A 23,127-nucleotide genomic window follows, 5' to 3' on the forward strand; every position below is an offset into this window, starting at 1 on the left:
TTTCGTCTTTTTTTTTTTTCTCAAAAACCAATTTTGACTTGCGAAGTCATTTCCTTTAGAATACTAGTGTAGTAGTTTTGGCTATATACCATTTGCTACGTCCATATTTTCATTTCAAATAAGCAGCATGAAGAAAATTTTTCACAAATTCAGCATCAACGAGAAATGAGAATGCCAAGACGAGGAGCTCACACAAAAAAAAAATATAATTTTTTTATTGCGAACGAAAATGATTCTTGTAATTGTTTTTCTGTGGCTAGATTTTGCAATTTTTTGGGTTAGATTTAATTAAAATATGTATATGTGTATACATTTGTATTTATTCTGAGGGAAGTTTGGGCCATGGAAAATTGTTATAACACGAGTTTGGTAAGAGAATAAGAGAGATAGGGAAAGAGAAAGAAAAATCAATTAGGATGTGTCTAATTTGTGAAAACATTGAATGTTCATTTGGCTTAAAATTGGCGTCACAATCACGTTGTACCACTAAAATGAGGTTTTTGGCACAATAATTGAATATTTTTTTTCTGTTTTGGTTAGCACAATTTTTTTCAATAATACATGCTGAAAAATTCAATTAAAATGTTGATGAAAGAAAAATTCGAGGACCATCAGAAATGCTTTTCTTACTACTTCCAACTATTTTAATGATTGTTGCTATATCTGACTAATAGAATTTAAAACTAGTTCCGATCTGATTGTTTTGATGATCTCGCAAGCTATAAGGATGTAGTTTTTCTATGTCCTCAATTTTAGAGCGATGTTTTAGAGATAAATAATAAGAGACTTCCAAAAAAATGCTCAAAAAATATACCGGAAAACTGCCAAAGTTTTTATTCAGTCAAACCAAAAATAAAGATTCACATAAATATTTTTTCAATGCTACATCACCCATTATCTCCATTTTCATGTCTCATTTAATCAACTCTTTTCCTCTACTTAGCGAATTCATCCTTTTTCATTTTCTCTTCAATCCATTTTCGTATGCCAAATTTATCTGCTCAATACGCATGATGAAAATGCAAAAAATGTGATCAATCAGCAGTGTGATTCAGTCACAGCATCGTTGCTTATTTTTGCCACTTCATGCCATTCACTCATTCAATTTTCTTATGCCTTTTCAACCGTGAATTTGAAATGTCATTGTTACGACAACGAAATGTTAATTTTCAACCCGTTTTCAGCGTGAAATTGTCATTTTTGCCACAAAAGTGTAATGATGAGGAAAAGTAGTCTTTTTACTGATGGAAAATTTACATAAATTTTTGTGTGTCCCTTTCTTTGACGTTCTTTATTTGAATACATACTTTTGACAACTTCCATCACAATAGTATCGGTTTTAGTTCCGAAAAATGAAGCAATAAGAAAGGTTATTTGAAAAATAACATGAAAGACTTTTAGTGAATGAATGAAAATCTTTGCGCGACGCTACTCTAACCACCCACATCGTAACACTCATTCCCTTCCTTATTTTCATTGTATGTCTCTCATTCGATACAAATTCTATTCTATTCCTATAACAATAACAAAAGGCAATAAAAAAGGGCACACAAAGGACCATGAGGGTTAACTTTTTTCCGCTTTCACTACATAAATGCTTGTCGCTCTTTTCATACCTTTTTTTCTTCATTCTTGTCTATTCATATGAATGTGTTATGATTTCTTTTAATGGCACGCTGATGCTACTATAAATCAGAGATTGGACATTTTGATGTGTTTGGCATGAGGTTTATTAAATTATACTGGCGATTGAAATATGTACAATTTTTTGCAATTTGAATAGAGCCAGTTTTTTACGATTTTTATGCTGATTCACAGAATTTATATTAGCGTTCGTTTTCTAGTCCACATATTCTCTGTATTTGTAACTAAATAAAACTAATGATACTGTTTAAAAAAATCTAGGTTAAGGTACTTCTTCAAAAACTCCTGTCCTAGCCTTGAATAAAACGATTGTAGGAATCATCCCTCACATCATGTGAAAGTAGATACATCGACACAATTTCTATTGTCCATCACAATGATCTTAAATAAGCATTTCTGATATTTTTCACAGCATTACTATCTCCCCCCCATCTCTGTTGTCATGTCATATCACATTTATGGATGTTTCACTTTTTTTCACAGATGCAAGCATATATTTATGGATAAAAAGTGATGATTTGCGATTTTTTATTCAGTGATAAAATGATAAACATGTGTATCACATAAATGGTAGCAAAAAAGTTTTTAAATTTTTTTTATTCTTGTCACTGTGTGGAGGTAAAAAAAAATGTTGCGTAAATATTTTCCCTATTTTCAGCATAAATATTGTATACATCCTCTTTTGTTGTCACTATGTTATCATATCATAGACTAAAAACTTTCTTTTCGTCATCAAAATCATTAAGCTTGAAGATCTTTTTTTTGACGTCTGAAAGTGACTTATTTTGTCTCGAGGACTTTTGTAATTTTTTTTTTTTATTTCACAATAAAGCAAATGAAAATTTTCTACGCAAAATTTCATCCCTCTCTTATGCTAGATAGATACTTTTTCCTACGTATATTCCGTCCTAAATTCTACTATTTAGACTGCTTTGTTGTTGGATAAAAAGTTTTTTTTTAAATAAAGCAGAAAAGTTTTTGATGAAAATTTTTCTTTCGTCAATCTCAGCTTTTGCCTTTCACCGCTTCTCATTCAACTTTTCCTCTCATTCTATAGCAATGTATATATACACAAAAATATACATATCTCTAAATTTTGTATATTTTGCTACTGTTACATTTTCAGCAGCATTTGCTGATACATTTCAGAATTTTTCATCATAATTTAGATCTTATCAGTTTTATTGTGGTACATGCTTACATTACATCACAGAAAATTGTATAAACACTGAAAGAGAGAGAAGGAGAGTGTGAGCAAGTAAAGTATGCGGAGGAAATTTTTTTTTCTTTCTTGGTGATATGCTGCTGATATGCTGCCTACCATCATCATGGGTAAAATTGTCTTTAATGCGAATAAAGCATTTTTTTTCTTGCCTTCTCATTTCATCATGTGGAAGAGAAAGAAAAGTCAGAGGGCTGATATTGGGATGAATATGTTGTATATTTTTCTGTATATATATGTAAAAATGCTTTGGTTACAATAGATATTATTACGTACACGCAGCCTTACATTATTTTCCCAAGAGATCTAAATTACTTACATTGATTATGTACATACGTACAAATAAATAAACAACAAATAGAATACACATACAGACGTATGCAAATGTACGTAAACTTTCCAGAAATATATTTAAATTTCACACAACTTGAATAGATGAAAACTTTATTAGCATCAATTTGATGTAAAATTTAATGTTTCAGAATATTATTATCATTATTATTGCTATAATCATTATATTTTGTACCCTGAAGCTGCTTTTTTTCTGTTGAAAAATCAAATTGCAGATAATGAATTAGCTTGTTAATCTGATCTGTCCTGCAATTTGATGTATCAATATTTTAATTTGATGATTAATCGAGGATAAATTTAATGTCATCGGCATGAAACCTTGCATGATATAGAAAGTCAATGAGAGTCTGAATTTTAGAATAAGGCATGGTTTCCCAAACGTTGTCCAGTTTATTTTGGACATCCCATGAACCGAATGTCGCATGCGGTTTCAACATTGGATTGAGGGGCAATATATTTTGACAAAAATTAGTTAGAGCTGACCTTTATTCAAGATGGAACAGCCAGTCACACTGAATCAAGTACAACATGGTCATGAAAATCTCTGATTCAGTCGCTCTTTTCGTTACATAAAATTACTGTTTTCGTACACAATAGAAAATTTCTGTATTGTTGACAAAAAAATTTGGAATAAATTCATAAAACTTTAATAAGATGCATCCTTTCTTGTCTAATGCTAAAATACTTAGAAGTCGAATTATTAAACAGTTAAGCTTCATTGACTACATTCATTTTTTTCTTCATCATCTATTTTTTCCTTTCGAGATCGACATGTAATTGGAAAATGCAAATTCTAACCCATCGAATGCCGGATGCCTGCTTATTTTGTTATTTTCATTTACAAAAAGAGCAATGAATGAGATGGCGAGTTTCAACTTCTTTGTTTAATCGAGCGTGAAATTTGATAATAGAAGACTTTTTGCTCTCTACTCATACTTACCAGATTTTTTTTTCTGTTCTAAATACTATGACTGTATATATGCGACTATCTTTCTTTGTATCTCTAGTGTGTCTTTTTTAAAAATACGAGAAAAAAATGTGTGGACCAAATAAACCCTTTTTTCCCAATTTCGGTATGTGTCATTCAGTTGCAAAATGATAACAAATCTCGGACATACAAAAAAGGGTGAGTTCAGTAAGCATTTTGCAAGTAGATAACTGTACTGACTTTTGGCCTCTGTTTTTCTACCACACTTCTTCTTCCTTTTTTATAGAAAGAATTCAACCATGCTGCAGGACATAATTAAGTTTTTTTACTCTTTGTGTCATCTCTTTTTTTACTTTAGTCATACTATACGAATGTATTAAAGTGTGTCTCTGATGGGAAATTACAAGGCAGAAAAAAGGTCAACTACAAGCACGATTAGATAACTGGATTATCATTTTCTGTATACTTTTTTTTTTATTCCTTTAACCACCTTAAGCAGTCCCCAATACCCGAACACTTTTGCTACTGTTAGTTTTTCTTCATCTTACATGGCAATCCAATGAATGGGAGAGAAAAAGTTTTCGATATTAAATATTTGAAAACTTTTTATTCTGTTTCCATCTCTTTCTCTTGATGGTCTACGAGACGATATTGGAAAGATAAAGAAGCCTCTTCACCACTCAAGAAGTATTTTTCCATAAAAAATAGACAAAATTTTAAGCGCATTTTAAAGCCATTACTTTTGTTACGTTTGACTTTAAATAAATATTTGAGTTCATTCTCGTCACAAATAATAAAGAAACAAGTCAATGTACAAGAAACCATTCTTGTGAAAAACGCGCTCAAAGAGACAAGAAAAGAAAGATTGAGAAAGTGAGTGAAAAAAAAGTTCTAAAGAATTCCGCAAGCAATTTATTTTAGCCACTTTTTTCTGTGCTTTTCTTTAATCTTTTTAATGCGACTTCTTCTTGCCCTCCCTCCCTTACTGATTTGCAATAATCTGACTATGTAGAATTTTTTTTTCTTCAGCTTGTTCAACTGAAAGAAATGGAAAACTTTTTCTTTACTCTATTTTGCTGTCAAATGCTTGAATAGAGCAGAATGTTTAAGTTTTGTTGGTCGATTGCTTCCACACTCTTTGCTTGTCATCACTTTCTTTTTCTTGTCTCTTTTTCTGGTGTCTCTTTTTGGCCAAAAAAAATAAGAATTTATCGAAAAATATATAAAATTCATTCGAATTGTATTTTATTAAAATTCTGGAAGTGTATGAGCGTTATGTGTCGAATTATGTTTGTATTGTCTTGTCATTCTCTGTCTCCCTCTCCTATTCTTTGTCTGCCTTCTTTTTCAGTGTCTCGCTTTTAATTGAAATGAAAGGCTTCCTGATTAAATTAAAGAAAAATGAAACATTCTGTCGAAAAAAGACATCAGAAGTCATTATTGAAAGTAATATAAATAAAAATAAAATAAAACTTGTAAGTGGAAAGGAACATTGGAATGGAATAAATGAATTTATTTATTGACAACCTACTGTGACTCGTGGTACGTTCGAGTATTAATAAGGCATGTACACTTTAAGATGTGCCACTACTGTTTGGTTAGCAAAAATAATTTATTTGTGGTTTGCAAGGAAATTTATTTAATGCTCGGCCAAACATTTTAGCTTAATTTGTTGACTTTTATTTTGACGCGTTGTTAGCCGTAAAGCTGTGCAAAGAATTCATTATGAATATTTTGGGCTTGATTATTGAGTTTTTTTATCACTACTTGCTTTCAAGGTAAATATACTATTTGATTCTTCAAATTACTTTGAACCATAAAATGAATAAGATTGCAAATAATTCGTAGCTTTATTTTTATAAAAGATAAGAGAAATACAGAACAATGCAAACTTACAGAGAGAATCAAATGTAAAAATTAATAATTAATTTGGGTCATGAAATTTTGTTGTAAAATAAAGCTAGGATTTTCCAAATGTGAATCCTCTTGTAAAAGAGTTCTTTTTGTTTGCTGTCTGAGGACATTTGTAGCAACTTTGTAATGCAGTGATGAGAATAAAAATGTAAATGGATTAGATCATTGTTTTTGTTCTTTATTTTAAATAATCTTTTATTTCTTGAATATAAAGTACATATTCATTCAAAATGAATGAAGTTTCAAATAAAGACTCAACTTTTGATAGACATCATTTGACAATGACTCCATAGAACATCAATAACAAAGACATTGAACCTCCTATAAACTTTAATTTACAATTTAATTTTACAAGATTGGGAAAGTTTCACTCATAATTCATTCATTGATTCTGAATGAATTAATAAAAATGTTTTAAAATTCAGAAACCATAATGAGGAATTCCATATAAGTAGGCCCTACATCAAGACTTGAGGACAGTCCTTTTATCGAAACCCGTGCCATTTAAAGAATAAGAGTACATTATGTCATTCGTTTTAATTATTACTGTCTACAAAATTCTAAAAATAAGTCTTGCCACTTTTTTATCGTATTTACTTTTTGAGCCCTTTTGACTTGCTTCTGACAATTAAAACAATTGATATTCAGCTTCAAAAAAATAATTTGAGAATATAACGACGGTAATGTAGGAAATATAGGATAGAATTGTATAAATAGAATTGTGGCAAGACAGGCAACAGCATACAAAATGATGATTTTGTTAAACATGAATTGAATAAATAACGAAAAAAAGTTGAGGAAATTTTTACATTTCTATATGTTAACGTTACATTAATGTTTATTCAGTAATTATAAACAGGCAGGACCTCCAAATTGCCACTTAAACTCATCAATTTACATCAAAAAGCAATTGTTTACATAAGTAATATCTTTTCTGCTTGCCTAATGTATTATCTATGGCAACAAATTCTCTCCTTCTTTCTCTCTCATAAATTTTTTTCATTTAGAAACGAGGTGAGAAAATGAAATACAGAGGCGGATATTAAAATATTTTAATAAGTCAATTTTATTATTATATTATTAAATCTCAACGAGCCAACGACGAGGAAGATGAATATGAAGTAAAAACGAAATTTAGCGCTTATCCAATTTTTATTGTTGTATATATATATATATATTTCTCTTCCATTCTCTCCTTCTATGTTAGCATTTTTATCAAATTCATTTTCATTTTAATGACATTAAAACACCATTCGCATTTTTATTAAGCAGCACATAAGAGGTGAGTGCATTATAAATTAAAATGTTTCATTTCAGAGTTCTCGTCTTCTTCTTATTCTTTTTCTTCCTCCACTGGTGTTCATATTTTCATTTCATTTCATTTTAGTGTTGCTTTTTTTTCGGGCACTCATGCAATATATAAAGATATAGATATATACACGGTATAGTGAGAAATATCTGCAAATAAACATTTTTTCTCGTTTGTAGTTTATTTTTAAAGAAGAAGTTCTACAAGTTTTATTTCGTTTGCTGGTCTGTATGTTATTTCAAATGATGTTTCTGATTAGATTACAGAAAGTTCTATTACATTAGACATTCCCAAAGCAACTTCTAATCTGTTAAAAAATGCGCTCAGGTTTAAAACATTTAGAAAAATTTAAACTTTAATTTTTGTTCTGACCAAAAAGAAACGGCAAACCGGCAGCAGTCAGCAGTGGATGTAATACAATGATGTTGATGGCAAGAGTAAAGAATATAAAAAAGTACTGGAAAAAGAAATGAATGAACGGATGAAAGCTAAAACTCGATTAAAATACAGGCAACACTGGCATGAAAAAGTAAGTGCGAAGATCCTGCAATATTTACACACCCACATTCATATCCTCTACCCCTTCTCCTCCCCTAATATTTTTTTTTTTTTTTTGGATAAAACAAAATCTTTTTTTCATTTCTTTCCTCCTCTGTTGAATGAACATTTCTTCTCATTCGGAGAGTCGAGTTATATCTACATTCATTTTTCGGTGGTTTTTGCGACTATCGCCCCTGTGTGCCGAAATGTTTATGCAATATTAATGAATTGCTTTTCAGCTCGCATTCCCTCTGAATTGAAATTGTTTAATTTTCCATATTTCTTGCTCCTTATTCTCTTATATTCAGTCTTTCTCTCTCACTCACTTCTTATGTATGCATTTCGAATCGACTTTTTGCCTTATGCTGTGTCGCAAATCTCATTCAAACTATACGTACATGTGCCTATAGTATTCAGCTTACGTTACCGTCTTATCTTTTTTTTTGCACACCAAAAAAATTTCGATGCAAAATCATCATAAACTTCATATTTAAAATTTAAAAATCGACGACGAATTTTAAAACCACGGATTTTTTTTATCATTCGTGTGAAACTGTGATTTTTTTTGGTGCTGTTGCAAATTGAGATTCGCATATGTAATGTGAGTGAATATTTTGTATAATATAAATATAAATACACCTATGTCATGGCTATTATTTAAATCCGCACGTTTTTTTTAATGTATTTTAGCGCATCCGAGAAAAATTGAATTTTTATTTTTTTTTTTTTTTTTGTATCACTCGAATCAGTTTTCATGTATTTTATTTTGATTTTTATTATTTTTTAAATAATTTTTTTTGTCAATACAAAAAAAAAAATTAAAAATTTTAATACACGAAGTCCTCATGATAAACATAATTAATTTCCAATCGATAATTATATTTGAGTTTCACAATTTCATCATTAAATTGTAGTGAGAAAAAAGTAAAGAGATACATACTGACTATTAATACGTGCATTAATTAAAATTATTGCCATGTTTTTTTTGCCGTCATCATCAACATGCATCATAATGTTTATATCGACAGTAGTCACATTTTTTGCCTATAAATACAAAATTTATCTTTTGTATGCAGCAGGAATGATTTGAATGTGTCCTATAAAATCCATACAATTTATATGAAAAATGTGATTCATTGCATGTTTGGAATTTTTCGACAATGAAGTGCATTAATGCGAGCAATTTAAATTGCCGTATAAATATTTTTGGTGCTTTTAAATGGCAAATCAAATTCCTTTTTAATGAGTATTTTTTTATAATAAGAAAACTTTGTGGATAAGAATACTGAAGAAGAAAAAATAAAATTAAGAAAAAATTTAAAAACCGTGGGTAATTTTAAGCCTTTATAATGATGCATTTTATATTGACTTTTAATTGACAATATTCTTTAATTTCTGAAAGCCTGCAGATGCATTTGAAAAATTAATTACTTTGCTAAAAAGTTGCAACAAAACTTTGTAAAAAAATTCACATCAGCGTTAAAACTTTTACCACTTAATCTTTATAAACGATGCATTTATGTCAGGATTTAGTAATAATGAATGAAATTTATGCAAAATTTAAATGACGATACACACCTAAAATCACATTACACTTCTAAATGACAGTTTGTGTATTAACGAATTTGTGGATAAACATCAAGCTTTAATGACTTTGGGACTTTGTATATTTTGATTTGAAGTATTTGAAAGTTAAGAGATAATTTATTTTCAAATATATTTTGCAATGGGATTAAAGAGATGCGTATTTGATTACATCTATATAGGACCAATCCTATCGGAGAACCTGATATAATGTCTAGTTATTAATAAGACCTTTGGTCGACTAATGACATTTTCTATGGAACTTTAATTCAAATTTGTCATTAATCGACCATAAATCAAGTTATTAACTGGACATTATGCAAAGTTGTCCAGTCGGGTATTGCTGTTTTATGTAAGATTCAATCGGACCTAACCAAAAGCTTCGAACCCGAAAATAGGTTACTAGTTAGACAACTCTAGACTAATATAATATTTCAGCATAATTAGTATGAGTCAGATACTTGATGAAATATAAATGCATTTAATTTAAATTGATTGATTTAGATTGATATGTTTCCAAATTCGTTCATGCAATAGCTTCAAACTCTTTTAAATTTGTTTTGGATTAATAAAACAGTTTTCGCGTTATAATCTACCAAAGAGTTTTTCCATTTAACTCTCAGAGCCAACAGATTAAAAAGAGTTTTAAAGCCATATATATACAATTAAGAAAAGATGTGAAGAACTTCAAATAATATTCAATTTAATAATCGAAGCGCATTTCGAAAAACCATTTTCATTAAATTTCATTTCCAATCGTAAACAAGTTCTTCTCGTCTGAGCACTATAGTTGATTTTTTTAAAGTAAAATAAAAATTCTTAAAAACTTGTTATCACGAAAAAAATATGGAGCGATAAACATATGGAATTAGTGGTTCAATCTCAATATTTGACCCCATCAAAATCCATTTGAAAATGAACATCTCATAAATCTCAAGAGCACGCTAGTGGAAATAAATGAAAAATCGTCATGGAGCCATAAAAAAGCAGAGAAAATTTCTCGCTCACATTGAAAAAAAGAAAGAAAAAAAAATGCCAGACGATTTTTATTATTTTTTTCTTTTCTTTCTTGATATTTTTATTTTTTCATTCATAAAACGCAACGCACTACAAGAGCATTTTTCGCTTTACTCATCTCTCTACTCGAATGATTCAGTCAACGACTGATTTTATGACTTTTTTACTGCTCAATTGCTACTGCATAAAAAACACGTAATATAAACAAATAAACATGATGATAACAACAACACCAAAAAGAATAAAAGAGAAGAGGTGATAAATAAAAATGCTATTTATACTCACTTTTTTTGACACACCATACGTTAATGATGATTGATGAGCGTACAGGAATAAAAGAGAATTTTTTATGATTAGCGAATCACACACTATCGTATACTACAAATATGGCAACAAAAACAACAAAACTTCTAAATGCACACATTTATTTATTTATTGTTAAGTGGAATTCCGCGCGCGTTCGAGACAAAAATGAGAAGCACTGTCACACTGTCAAGTGATTTAACGTCAACTACTTTTGGAGTTAAAAAAATAATACAAATAATTTTCGTATGTGCAGGACTTTTATTTTTTGGTTTACAAAAACATCAATGCAATGCACAGAAATTTTTCTTACACTCTATACAGCACACACGAGTGCTGAGAAGAGAAAAATTTTGTTTGTGGAAAAACTTTATTCTCTCTGTTTCTTTCTATTCTCCCTTATTCAACGTATTGTTTTGTATAGTTTTTCTTCTACTCTCAGTAAAGTTTTTATGATGAAAAAGGGAAAGGAAAAAAAAATGTTTTAAGAGAAAAAAGCAGTAGCTGATACTGAACGATGAGAAAAGACGACGATGTGAGAAAGAAAGGAAAAATTTATTTTGACGAAAAGCTGGAGGAAAAATTGCTCAGCAGAAAAATAATGATTTCACATAAAATACAACTTTGGAATTTTTACGCACACACTTGACGGATGTGTATGATATTTAGTGTCGTTTATATCAAGGATTCTCCTTATTTTTGCTTCATCTTATACTTTCAAAATATTATTATTGTTATTGTCTATTTTATTGTATGTGCTCTTTACTTTTTTAAGTATTTTTTCCCTTAATACATTCAGCACATCGACTCTAATGTGAGAGAGTGCAAATTGATCAAAATCAAGATGAATGAATATTTTCTTTTTTACTTTTCGTGTCTGATGCTTTTGTCAAACATAAAAAAATATTGCAATGCTGAGAAAGATTTGTTTGACACTTTATGTCTGCGCTGTCATGTAAATTTTCCTTCTTCTCGTTCTTCTTCTTTCTTTTATTGCATTGAAAGGAAATAGTTTTATTATGCTAATATGTTTTGTGCTTAAAACGTAATCGTCAGAATTTTTGTCTTATTCTCTCCATACAAAATTTTGTCGTTTTATTGTCTTCTTGCTCACTTGACAGACTCACTTTAATTGTCAACCTTTATGATTTCTTTTATTTGATTCTCAGACTGTAAACACACTTTAAAGTTTTTATGAATTTTCACGTGTTACCACTTTTATATATTATTATTTTTTACTATCGTATAAAATCTTATATTTGTGATTGCAGCAATGTTTATTTTATTATTTGAAGTTTAAAGCCATTTACAATCGAATAAGAAAAATGCTGATGATGACAATGAATAAATAGCAACTTAAAGATATTTACTTGAATTTTATTATTATTATTTTTTGACAGTATACTTTTTTGATTTGATTTTTTTACTGTATTTATCACACTGTTATCTATTTAGATACCGAGTTGTAAACTGCACAACATCTCATAAGCGACTACCACGTTTTCTCTCTTTCTCCGGCGTTTTATAATAAAAAATTCTCTCTTTGATTTTCAATGTGATTCGTGCTGTACATTATGATGTGCATGAAAATGCCGCTCTCTCATAGTAAGGAACTTAATGTTTATTCTTTTTTCGGAGAATGTGCTAGGATTAGATTTAAAGTTTAATCCGATGTATAGATGAAGTAGATATTATTTAAAATTTTGTTAGATTGTTTAACAATAACAATTTTTTAATCCACCTGAATACATATTGATAACTGTTTTGAAATGTTCGACATGTGGACGAACACTTTAAAATAATTTTATTCATGCAGTGACAGAAAATATTATTTATGAATTTTTAAAATTGTACCTAAATTAATATCTTCAGAAATAATTTGTAGAAACAAAAAAATTGAGAATTTTATTGAATTATGATTGTTGTTTTTATTTGAATCTTCATTAACTTAAAAATAATAGAGAACCAATTTTTTCATTGTATATTAAGATTTTTAAATTCTAATTTCTGAAAAGGTAGTTTATGAATTTATAAAAATTTAATTCAAATTTTTAAATTTCTAAAATTTCACATTTGAGTTATATTTTAATTTAATTTTACAAAATATTTAAAGATAATTCCTGTTGTTATGTAAATTTTATAAATCAGTCATAGATTTTAAATCAATATTAAGTAAGTATTCAATTTGAAGCAATCTTGATTCTAAGCACATACAGTATTGGATTATTCAGAAATGATAAATTGAGATGATGACCGTTAACCACGTTTTGTTTGGTTTGAATTATTTTCTGCATAGTTTCTTCTCTTGTTGGATTCAAATTTTTCGTAACCGTTACAACAAATTATGATTTGTAAACATTTCTATTATTCTGCTTTTTGTAATAATTTCTTGAATTTATGATGAATAAAATAAAAATATTATTTGGGATTTAAGGTAATTTTTAAAATTAATTTTTTTTTTCTTCGATTAACTTTTGTTGCTTATTTATATTGGTATATGACATTGTTTTTTCTAAATCGCAAAGTTTCCCACATGCATAAAAATTAATTTCCAATCTAATTAAATCAATCTTAATCAAAGAAAATAAATATTTTAAGGTTCTTGTAATAATTGTAATCTTTTACTTATTTGGTCATACATTAATATTTTATAACTTCTAATCAATCATTTATTTATGTAAATTTTTTAAATTAATATTTCAACAAAAAACTATATTTTAATAATCAATGAGTATCGAATTATGACAACTTTTGGAAACCGTAAAATGAATGAATGTAATCAGATTAAAATCCTTGATAAGAACTTTCTCTCATATTATTCACAAGTTCAATAACATCTTCTCTACCTCTAAATCTATCCATCAATCGACGATTAACAAAGCAGTATAAGAACAGCAAAATATTTCCTAATATAGAAAGGGTCAAGATGGTCATCAATAAAATGTTAACATATCCATCATTTCCATTTGCTTTCCTCTCGAGTTCATTCCTTGATTTCAAACAAGATTTCATTTCCTCCTGAGATGTCATACAACATTCTAAAATTCTTGTAATATTTTTAATACTATGAGTAGATGCACTCACGCATGAATTATTATCAAGATTTAAATGTTGTAAGTTTGTGAGTGCATTAAATGTTCCATTGTCTATAATTCTTATCTCATTATTGTGGAGATCAAGTTGTGTTAACATTAAATTAGACACAAATTGTTCTTGAGAAATTATTCTAATTCGATTATTATCAAGTTCCAATATTTCTAAACTTTCTAACTCGTTAAAGATGTAAAGTGGTAAATGCATAATTTTGTTGAAAGACAATTTTAATGTTCTCAACATGTCTAAACCTCGAAACACATTTGTTGTGAGAATCTCAATTTCATTGTTATCGAGTTTCAATGATTGTAAATCCGAAATATTCCGAAAGGCATAATCTGGAATAATTTCTATTTTGTTGTGCGATAGCACAAGGTAATGGAGTTTAAATGCTCCTATAAATGTGTCATAATAGATATTTTTAATAGAGCAGTTTATGGCCACAAATTCCTTTACATCTTTAAAGTTTTCAAAAAATTGTTTTGGTATAAATGACATGTTTGATGACTCAATTCGAATATCATTCGGTGATTTTTCCACAGTCTTAAAATTCACTTCAATGTGCTTATCAATTATACTTAAATTTTTAACCTTGCATTGATAATAAACTTCCAATTTTTGACAATCATTTAAACTAACTTCAATCCTCTCACATTGGTTGCCTTTAATGGTACATTGGATGATTAGTAAGAGCAACAAAGGAAATCTAAAAAATAACATAAAAGAAATAATATTAAAAAAATGTAAATGCATCGACATAATGAGATAAAATAAAATACTTGGAAATGAGAGACATAAAGGTCATTATTTTGATATCTTTTTCTATTATTTTCTTACCTCAACGCGACAGCCGTAACAATATTATTCCTCTTGTAATTCATGTTTGTTGATGATTCACACTCAATTTTGTTTAATTAACTAATTGATTTTTCTTTAAATTTGCAAATAATTAATTATATCCGTATGCGTCTCTTAATTATATGACAATTGATAGGCACTTTGTATTACAAATAATTAAACTCTTTCTGATTCAGCACCGAAAACACAAATGAAGCTGAGATGAAGAAATCAAATGAGTTATTTTTAAAGCGCGAGAGAATTCTCGGGAATCCCAATTTCAGAATATTGATAATAACAGTAAGTTTCTGTATTTTTAAAATGTAAATAAACAAATAAGAATATGAGCGAATATTAATAAGTTTTGCGAGAGGATGAGAGAATAAATTGAAACTAAGTGATGTGAGAATATTCTTGACCTGGACAAGCAAGAACGAGCGAGAAGTAAAAGTTTCTTACTTTCACTTCCAATCATCCAAATGTGTCTTTCTTAAGCGATTTACATTAAAATTTTCAAATAAGGAAACGAAGAAAATTGGCAACTAATTTAAGAAAATTTAAAATTGAAGGAAGTTAATGGTCAATAAATAAATCTCACAATTTCAGCTGCTCAATATTTGCGAAAAATAGGAAATTATGCTGCAAACAAAAAAGTTCATTAGAAAGGCACTTATAAAAACATTATCAGACATAAGCACAAGCACATAATATTGTATAAAATGAGATATAGTCCACAAAACCGTTAAATGATCGTTTAAATGCCTTACATTGCCTTTAATAGCGAGATGTGGATATGAGACTGGATTCAAAAGTATTTCAATGGTGCAATTGCAATTTTATTTTCTATATTTATATTTCTACAATTTTAGAACAACAACTTTTCTCTTCTGTCTCTAATTCGGTTGTTGCCTATTTGATTTTTTCACATGCCGGATTGCTTTCTCGCGCCACAACTTGGTATATGATCAGTTTTATATATATTCAATTGCATAAACGTGTTTTTTGACATCAGCCTTACTTTTTGAAGCAAAATAAATAGTATAGAAACATAAAGTTATTTATAGTTCAGAGATATATTGCTTTCATTACGCGAGCCTTTATGGTTCAAACTGCAAACGAAAAAAATAAAATAATAATAACAAAGTTAAACAGTAAAAAAGAAATATTATTTTATGTACATATTATGTATATGAAGCTTTAATTTTAATTTATAATGGAATTGGATAGTAGAGTACGATTACCTAATGCCGAATATGGTCATTTGACTGTCTGCAACTTATTTTCTCTTCTTTATCTGTTCCTTTCCCTATTCTGATTCTTATACCTTATGAGTTTCATTTATCGCTTAAGAACTATCATGCGAAAAAATAATATGCAAGCGATAATTTCATGTGAATAAAACTCAGGGATTACGTCGACCATGATTCTTAACATTAGAAGCTACTCAATGATTGAATATTGAAATAAGGAAGAGTCTACAATGAATTAGATTTTGCGGTAATCATTTTTAAAATTAGCGAATCACATTGCAAACCAAAAAAATTAATTTTGTGGTTCATTAGGTGATAGACTGTACACTATTTTGAATAATATTGAGGAATAAATAGATTTCAATAGAATAGTGTGTGGTAGTATCAAAAAGTATGACTAATGAATCTTGAAATTTTATGGATTAATACGGATTAATAGTTGAAAAGATGATTTCATGAGCTCTTTGTCTGAGTCGAATGCAAAATTCAATTCTGCGGCTAGATTTCAACAAAAATTCAACTTTCGATTTTCTTGATGTGTTTTGAAATATTTTAGTTGACAGACTGGAACTTCAAGAGTTTCTACTGACTCGTTTCAAATAATTTGCGGTTGAAATCAGAAAATTGAAAGTCTAATTTTTCAATTCCAGTAATTTTTTAAAGAATCAGATTATTTTGATAGTTTAAGTAATGCCGCTTGATTGAGCTTAAAATTGTATACGTTCAAGTTAATGTAACTCATTCTACATGATACCCAGAATTAAAATTAAAAATTCAAGCCTATTAAATATTTCATAAACAAATCTCTAAATTTAAAGTCACACAATAATGCAGTTCTTAAGCCTAATAGTATTATATCACAACTTTCAATCAAATAAATCAAATTTAATTCACAGAAATGAGAAAAAAAGTCAAGTTTGTTTCTTTAATCCCTGATGCATTCTCTATTTCAATTAAAATTTTTATTCTTCGTACCTTTTGTATTCATCACACATTACCCTTGAGCCAAAATGGAAAGATTTTCGCCAGACTTTTTTTGTCCGTCCGATTTTGCCAGATTTTCGCAAGATATTGGACGATTTTTTTCGCACGAAAAACTCGGTCCGATTTTGAAAGATTTTTGGACGATATTGCCAGAAAAAAAATCTTGCATTTTCTGGCAAAAATCTGAAATCTTATGCGTCCGACTTTTGCCAGAATTTGCAAGACAGATTTTCTTGAAAACGTACGAAAAATCTTGCAGTTTTCGGTCCGATTGTGCAAGATAAATCTTGCAAAAATCGGATGAAAAAATCTTTTGAATATCGGACCGAAATTGAAAGATTCTTGAACGATTTTGCCAGATATTTTTTGGATTTTTTTTTTTGAATTTTTAGAAAATCTTATAATTTATATTTTTCTGATTTTTACCAGATTATGCCGTACACTTGTGTTACTAGGTTAACTTATAGATTTCGGTTCTCGTTACTAAATTTTTTGATTATAAATCCAAAATGATTTGATTAGAAGATCACTTTATTTCATAAAGGAAATTTTTCAAATCGCAAACTAATCTCAATTCTGCATCTAGATTATGATGTAGAATTAAAAAACAAACTTACTGTAATTTACTATTCGTTAAAAAAATTAACTTCTAAATCTAAAAAATTCAATACATTCACATGTGAATACGATGTGAATAAAATACATTTAAACTAATTATTTTAGAAAATTAAAAAGGTTTTTCTTTTAAATAAGTACAACTAAATTTAATTCAAAAGTTATATTTAAAATATAACTATATTTCAAAATTAGTAACTTATGTCTTCATATAAAAAGTTATATAATTTCAGATAGCGGTAGCTCAGCGGTTAAGTGTGACATCAAACAATTTTCAAATCAAGCGATCCACGGTTCGAATCCCAAGACAAATCTGGCATAATCTGGCAAAAATCGGACGAGTATAAAAGGTTTTAAAAAGATTCAAACGCTTGTGAAGTATATGAGAAAGAGAAAAAAAGAGAACAAAAATATAATTTTTAAAATTTTTTAAGAAAAAATCTTGCAATATCTTTCAAAATCTGGCAAAAATCGTCCATAACTTGTATGCAAGTTGATCAATGGACGATTTGTCTCAAAATCTTGCAAAAATCGGACCGATAAAAAAATCGGTCCGATTTATAGCTGTTTTCTTGCATTGTCGTGCAGTTAAGGATTTTCAATGTATGGAAAATCTTGCAAAGTCTGGCAAAAATCGTTCTCGGGCAAAAATCTTGCATTCGAATTCTGGCAATATCGTCCAAAAATCTTGCCATTTTGGCGGTATTACCTTTTCTCTTCTGTTCTAAGCCATCATCATTCTGCATGATTAAATTTTTCTTAAAGGGAATAAGAAGTTATTTTTCTTCATTGTAGTCAATTTTTTAACTTCTCTTTTATCTCCTTACTTCTTTTACTATGCTTCTCTATAAATGCAATAATAACATTGGCAACAACAGCGGTAGTAAACTGAAAAAATAATAACAAAATGTAAAGAAAACCAACACATCACTCTTCTCTTTCTACGCCTGTACAATGGCTTTAGACTCAGTTTTTGTTGAGCGCTTGAGACGATAACTTCAAGTCGATAGTTTTTTGCGGTGAAATGTAATGCTGTGGAATTTTTCTCATTTTAAATGTTGAAGAATAAGGAAAATTCTTCTTGTTGCGATTAGAAAGTAGGCAATAATTGTGAATTTATAATCAACATAGCTTAAATCTTGACTCGCGCGCGAATTTTTTCATGGAATTCTTTTGGAATTTCATGTTCTGCTCTGATGAAAATTAGATTCCAGTTGATTATATTTGGCAATAATGTATTCACAAGTGGCTCTCATAAAATAGAATAGATGTATGTTGTGTGAATGGACTTTTGAAGAAGAAGTTGATGAAATAATAACAATAATTACGGAACAAATCTAAAAACGACTTAACAGATTGTAATCAATTTTAAATAGCAACAATTCCCAAGTGTAAGACATCAATAATAGAAGTCAAAGTCATATGTGTTATGTGTGTTATGTATGTGCCACTAAGTGGCTGCTGTTAACATGAATGTATCACAATCGAAAAAAGTGTGTTACTGCTGATTGGTGGCGATATAAGATTCTTTTTTGTTGTCATTAAATGGAGTTTAAAAATAGAAAAATTATAGTGAAAAAAAGTAAAGTGACATAAATAAGCCGCACGTAGTTACAGTTACTTTATTCACTGTGCTTATTTAACGAAAATAAAAAAAGTTCTCATTAAAAGGTTATTAAAATAATAAAATAAAAAGAAATATACTCTGTTTGCACTAAATAAGATGCTACTGGAAAATTTAGCTGACACAACAATGTTTTTTTGATATTTTCGCATGCATTTTACGATTGCACGAAATAATCTACATATCGCGTACATATCGGATGCGAGTGAGATGAAAAAAATGAAATAAACGTAAAGAAAAGAATTGAGAACGAGGAAGAAAATAAGAAGAAGATAAATCGAAAGACTTGAATGCATTACTATTTAGCATATTGCGGAAATAAAGCTGCTTTGTCAGTGTACTACAAAATTGGATAAGCACGAAACATTAATTTAAGGTCTGCCCGAAGGTGAGGAAAGTTACAAAATCTTTATGGCTCTCTTTATTTCTTCTCTTATCAAATAAGGCTGTTTATTGCATAAAATATGAAGCATGTTCAAACCTCAATTGCTCCTTCTACTTTTACTATTATGCAATGAATTCAAATTACTTAATAGTTTATAATTCAAATTACCATATACATTTCTTGTTGTTGGTTGATGTCAAAAGCCATGACAACGATGACACGAGGAAGTAATTTCTCATCTCACAAATAAAAATGAAAGTGACAATTTTATGCTGATGTCGAGACATTATTAAAAGCTTATAACTTTTGATCTTGAAGAATCATAAAATTACGAAATTAAAATGAAAGACATTATTAGATCTGTGAAATTGTATGATGATCATGAATCTCTCTTACTTCAATGACGTTGAATGCATGAAATTGCTGTACAGCAATGTCGTCAATCTAATTTTGCTATAATTATGATTACGTTGTTAATTGGTGTGAATTTACAGTCTTTTAAATTACCCATGAAGTTCTGATTTTAAAAAAAAATAACATCATATCCAAAATTCATGTAAGCAAAACAAAGCTCTCGAATGCAATTAAAATCTGATTTTCTTTACAGAAATTCATTATTAATTACATGCTTTAATCAGCAGTAAGGTTGAAGTCCATTCAAATGAAATTTTTATGGTGATTTGATATTGAACTTTAAGATCACAAAAAAATTAACAGACTTGAATGTTAATTTATAGCTTTAGGCTAATGTTTACGCGGATTTGATGAAGTTGTTCAGTACATATGTCCGTATGTGATTGTTTGTTGATTAATTACAACCGATTTGTTCTTATAATGCTCTATCAAATCTCAATTTTATGCCAATTTTCTCATAAAAGTATTTTAATTGAAATTAAGGCTTAATTTAACAGAGACTGAACGTTCAGGTTAATAAAACATTTAGAACATTCTATTTAGATCATTAGCGGCTATTCGCACCAGTGTGGTATATTTAATGGAATTCCCCCGGAGGATTTCCGCAGAAAATATCTTCTAATGCTTTCTTTGTCTTTCAAGTAAATTTAGATTAGTAATTTGTAAATTTCAGAACTTCCTAATGATGTCCAAATGAAAAACTAGCTATATAAATCAACTTGGTATCTTCGTTCACTCTTTATTCTTGAATAAGAAAGTCGAATCATTCAAAATATAATTTAAAACTTTGGATTGAATCAAGATTATTTTATTAATCTTCTAGAAACACTATAGCGAATTAAATCTATAGCCTCTTATTTTACGATTTAAAAGATAAATTGCTTATAGAAAATGAATTTTGCAATTTAAGATCCATAATTATAATCATTTTATATGCTTTTATTCGGCTTCACTTTTATTTTCGGGAAATATTGTTAATAATCTTCTTGCTGGTATCAAAAATAAATGATGATGATTCATGCTGAACCTCTGTTTATTATTACAGATAATAGTGCTTTAGCTATTAAATTAATTGTATGTGAATTAGCTGCATTATTAAGTCGGCTTTACAAAATTAAATTGTAAATAGAAGATGAATAATCATGTTTTGCTAATTTCTTGTGCTAAAATTTTTTATGTCTAGAAGTCATTAGTCTTACAGAGAATCGTACTTAAACCGTAGAGAATTTTATGAAGAAGGTTATCTAATGAGAGAATCTTGATGGAAATCATTTACATTTCTTCATGAGAATACTCCCGAAAAAGCTCATAAACTGCTTTCATAGAAAATATAATTGCTGGAATGAGTAAAATTCAATCTCAAAACAAAACTTAAGCTGATTCTATTATGTCTGTTTCAACAGCAACATAAATTCACTGAATCTTCTTTTCAAAATGAAAATCTCATTATCTTTCGTCTCTCTCAATTAATCCGTCCATTGATGCATTGAAATGAAGCCGACAAATAAATAAATAAACAAATATAATGTACTGAAATTTAGAAAGAGTTTTAGGGGGCTGTTTAATTAAAATACACTACTTTTTAAAATAAATAAGGCTATGGAAATAAAAATAGTTCATTTGTGCTTCAGAAACCTTTTCTATTGGACGTCAATGGTTAAGCTGGAAGTTGACGATCATGGTTCCAAATACAAAATACTAGGATTCGTTACAAACAGCATGCTCACATGAACAGAGTAAAAGAGTACGCTTGCAAGCATGCTTAATTAGTATACTTATGTAAGACATGGGGGTTTCTTGGTAGGGTCTACATCCTTGGACTAACTATAAAACATGCACATCTAAATTACAGGAAATAGAGGCTTGCTTTTTTCGCCGAAACCAATCAAATATCTAATAATTACAATGCCATTTGACGTCATTTGTTAATGACCCTTAAACACTTACAAGGTAAACATACAAGTCAAGAAAATTAATCAATTTTTCATACCAATCAAATTAAAAGAAGATAAAAGTGAATAAGATTTTAAAGAAAATAGTTCAACTTTCGTTTTTTTGAATGTTTTTCTTTCGGCTACGTGCAAATCAAGTAAAAACAAAAATTAAATGTTCATTTTTTCTATACCTTTCTCAATAATTATCTTCATTTTCACGGTTTATGCTTGTTTAAGATTAGATGGGCATTGGGCAAGTTTCAAGTAAACGAGATGAATAAGATGGAAGTAAAGATCGAAAGTTTTTTCACTTGTAACGAAATTTTCCACACTCTTAAGTGAAAATTTCTTTTTCAGTTGTTAAAATAAGGAAACTCGATCACGTTCCACATTGCAAGTATGAAGAAAAATAGTGAAATGCCCGAAGACAAGCCGCTCACTTAACTCATTCCTTAACTTTTGCACACACAATTGTATTAGTCTACTTACAATTCAGACATATAGCCATGCATGTATTTTGCAATGTGACATGAATTCGCGAGCATAAAACATTATATGGTACTCATTGAAAGACTCGCTTACTTATTTACGGTTTGCTGGATACTATATCGTTAATTTATAATGGCAAAGTATGTTTATGCTCTGATACAAACGGAAATTACAAAAAATTTATTAGCCACTGAGCTTGCGATCTTTCATAACTACTTTAATGATGAGTTATTTCATGCCTTATCATTTTCTATTAATTTAATTTTCTTATATCCCACATCTTTTAATGTTGGTTTACGATCAATCTGTCAGATAATTATTTTTGTTTTTTTCGTGGGCATAACTTAATTCATTACATGGATTAACACTTGAAATCAAAGCAAAGAATTACTATTTCCATAAACATAAACATCTAATTAAAATTCCTCTCACTATATATGAATGCATACAATATACACAACAAGACTACTATTGAGCTCCACAAAGGTGAAACACTTTTTCAATTAACAACAATATATTAAAGACGAGTTCCAAAATGACGTCCATGATATTTTTTGTTTTAAGACTTATTCTTCTCTCAACACAAGATTTTCTCATGGAAAGAAATTTTAATTGCAAAATTTTAAAAGCTAGACATCACATATGAACAACCACATAGATAGATATGTACATATACACAGGTAGTCACGA

The 23,127-nt window shown here is 28.9% G+C and overlaps 2 protein-coding genes across 6 annotated transcripts in view; both read right to left on the reverse strand.

The window, feature by feature from the left end:
- The window catches only part of LOC139094074 (homeobox protein PKNOX2-like), a 39,139-nt gene extending 26,835 nt beyond the window's left edge, over positions 1–12,304 (reverse strand). For 3 of the 5 annotated variants that reach the window (XM_070644983.1, XM_070644986.1, XM_070644987.1), the window contains exon 1: positions 12,183–12,304. The gene's annotated coding sequence lies outside the window, so the exon portion shown is untranslated. Of the gene's footprint in view, positions 1–10,794; positions 12,103–12,182 lie in introns of those variants that run through there. The other 2 variants (XM_070644984.1, XM_070644985.1) reach the window with 2 other exon arrangements.
- Positions 12,305–12,844: 540 nt separating this feature from the next.
- LOC139094119 (carboxypeptidase N subunit 2-like) lies at positions 12,845–14,948 on the reverse strand. Its single transcript, XM_070645047.1, has 2 exons — positions 14,743–14,948; positions 12,845–14,611 (listed from the first exon to the last, which is right to left on the reverse strand). Exons 1-2 carry the CDS (start codon positions 14,784–14,786, stop codon positions 13,597–13,599), a joined length of 1,059 nt encoding a protein of 352 aa, XP_070501148.1. The 5' UTR covers positions 14,787–14,948; the 3' UTR covers positions 12,845–13,596.
- Between the last annotated feature and the right edge of the window lie 8,179 nt (positions 14,949–23,127).

Source organism: Chironomus tepperi, unplaced genomic scaffold (assembly GCF_022539635.2).
Source record: "Chironomus tepperi strain 1889 unplaced genomic scaffold, CSIRO-AGI_Ctep_v1 contig_349, whole genome shotgun sequence".
NCBI classification, from domain to species: Eukaryota; Metazoa; Arthropoda; class Insecta; order Diptera; family Chironomidae; genus Chironomus; species Chironomus tepperi.

Bases quoted from the DNA above. Each gene is read 5' to 3' on its own strand.
- LOC139094119 (XM_070645047.1), bottom strand. From the start codon at position 14,786: ATGAATTACAAGAGGAATAATATTGTTACGGCTGTCGCGTTGAG. The intron at 14,612-14,742 runs GTAAGAAAATAA...GTTATTTTTTAG, and splicing joins GTTACGGCTGTCGCGTTGAG to ATTTCCTTTGTTGCTCTTAC.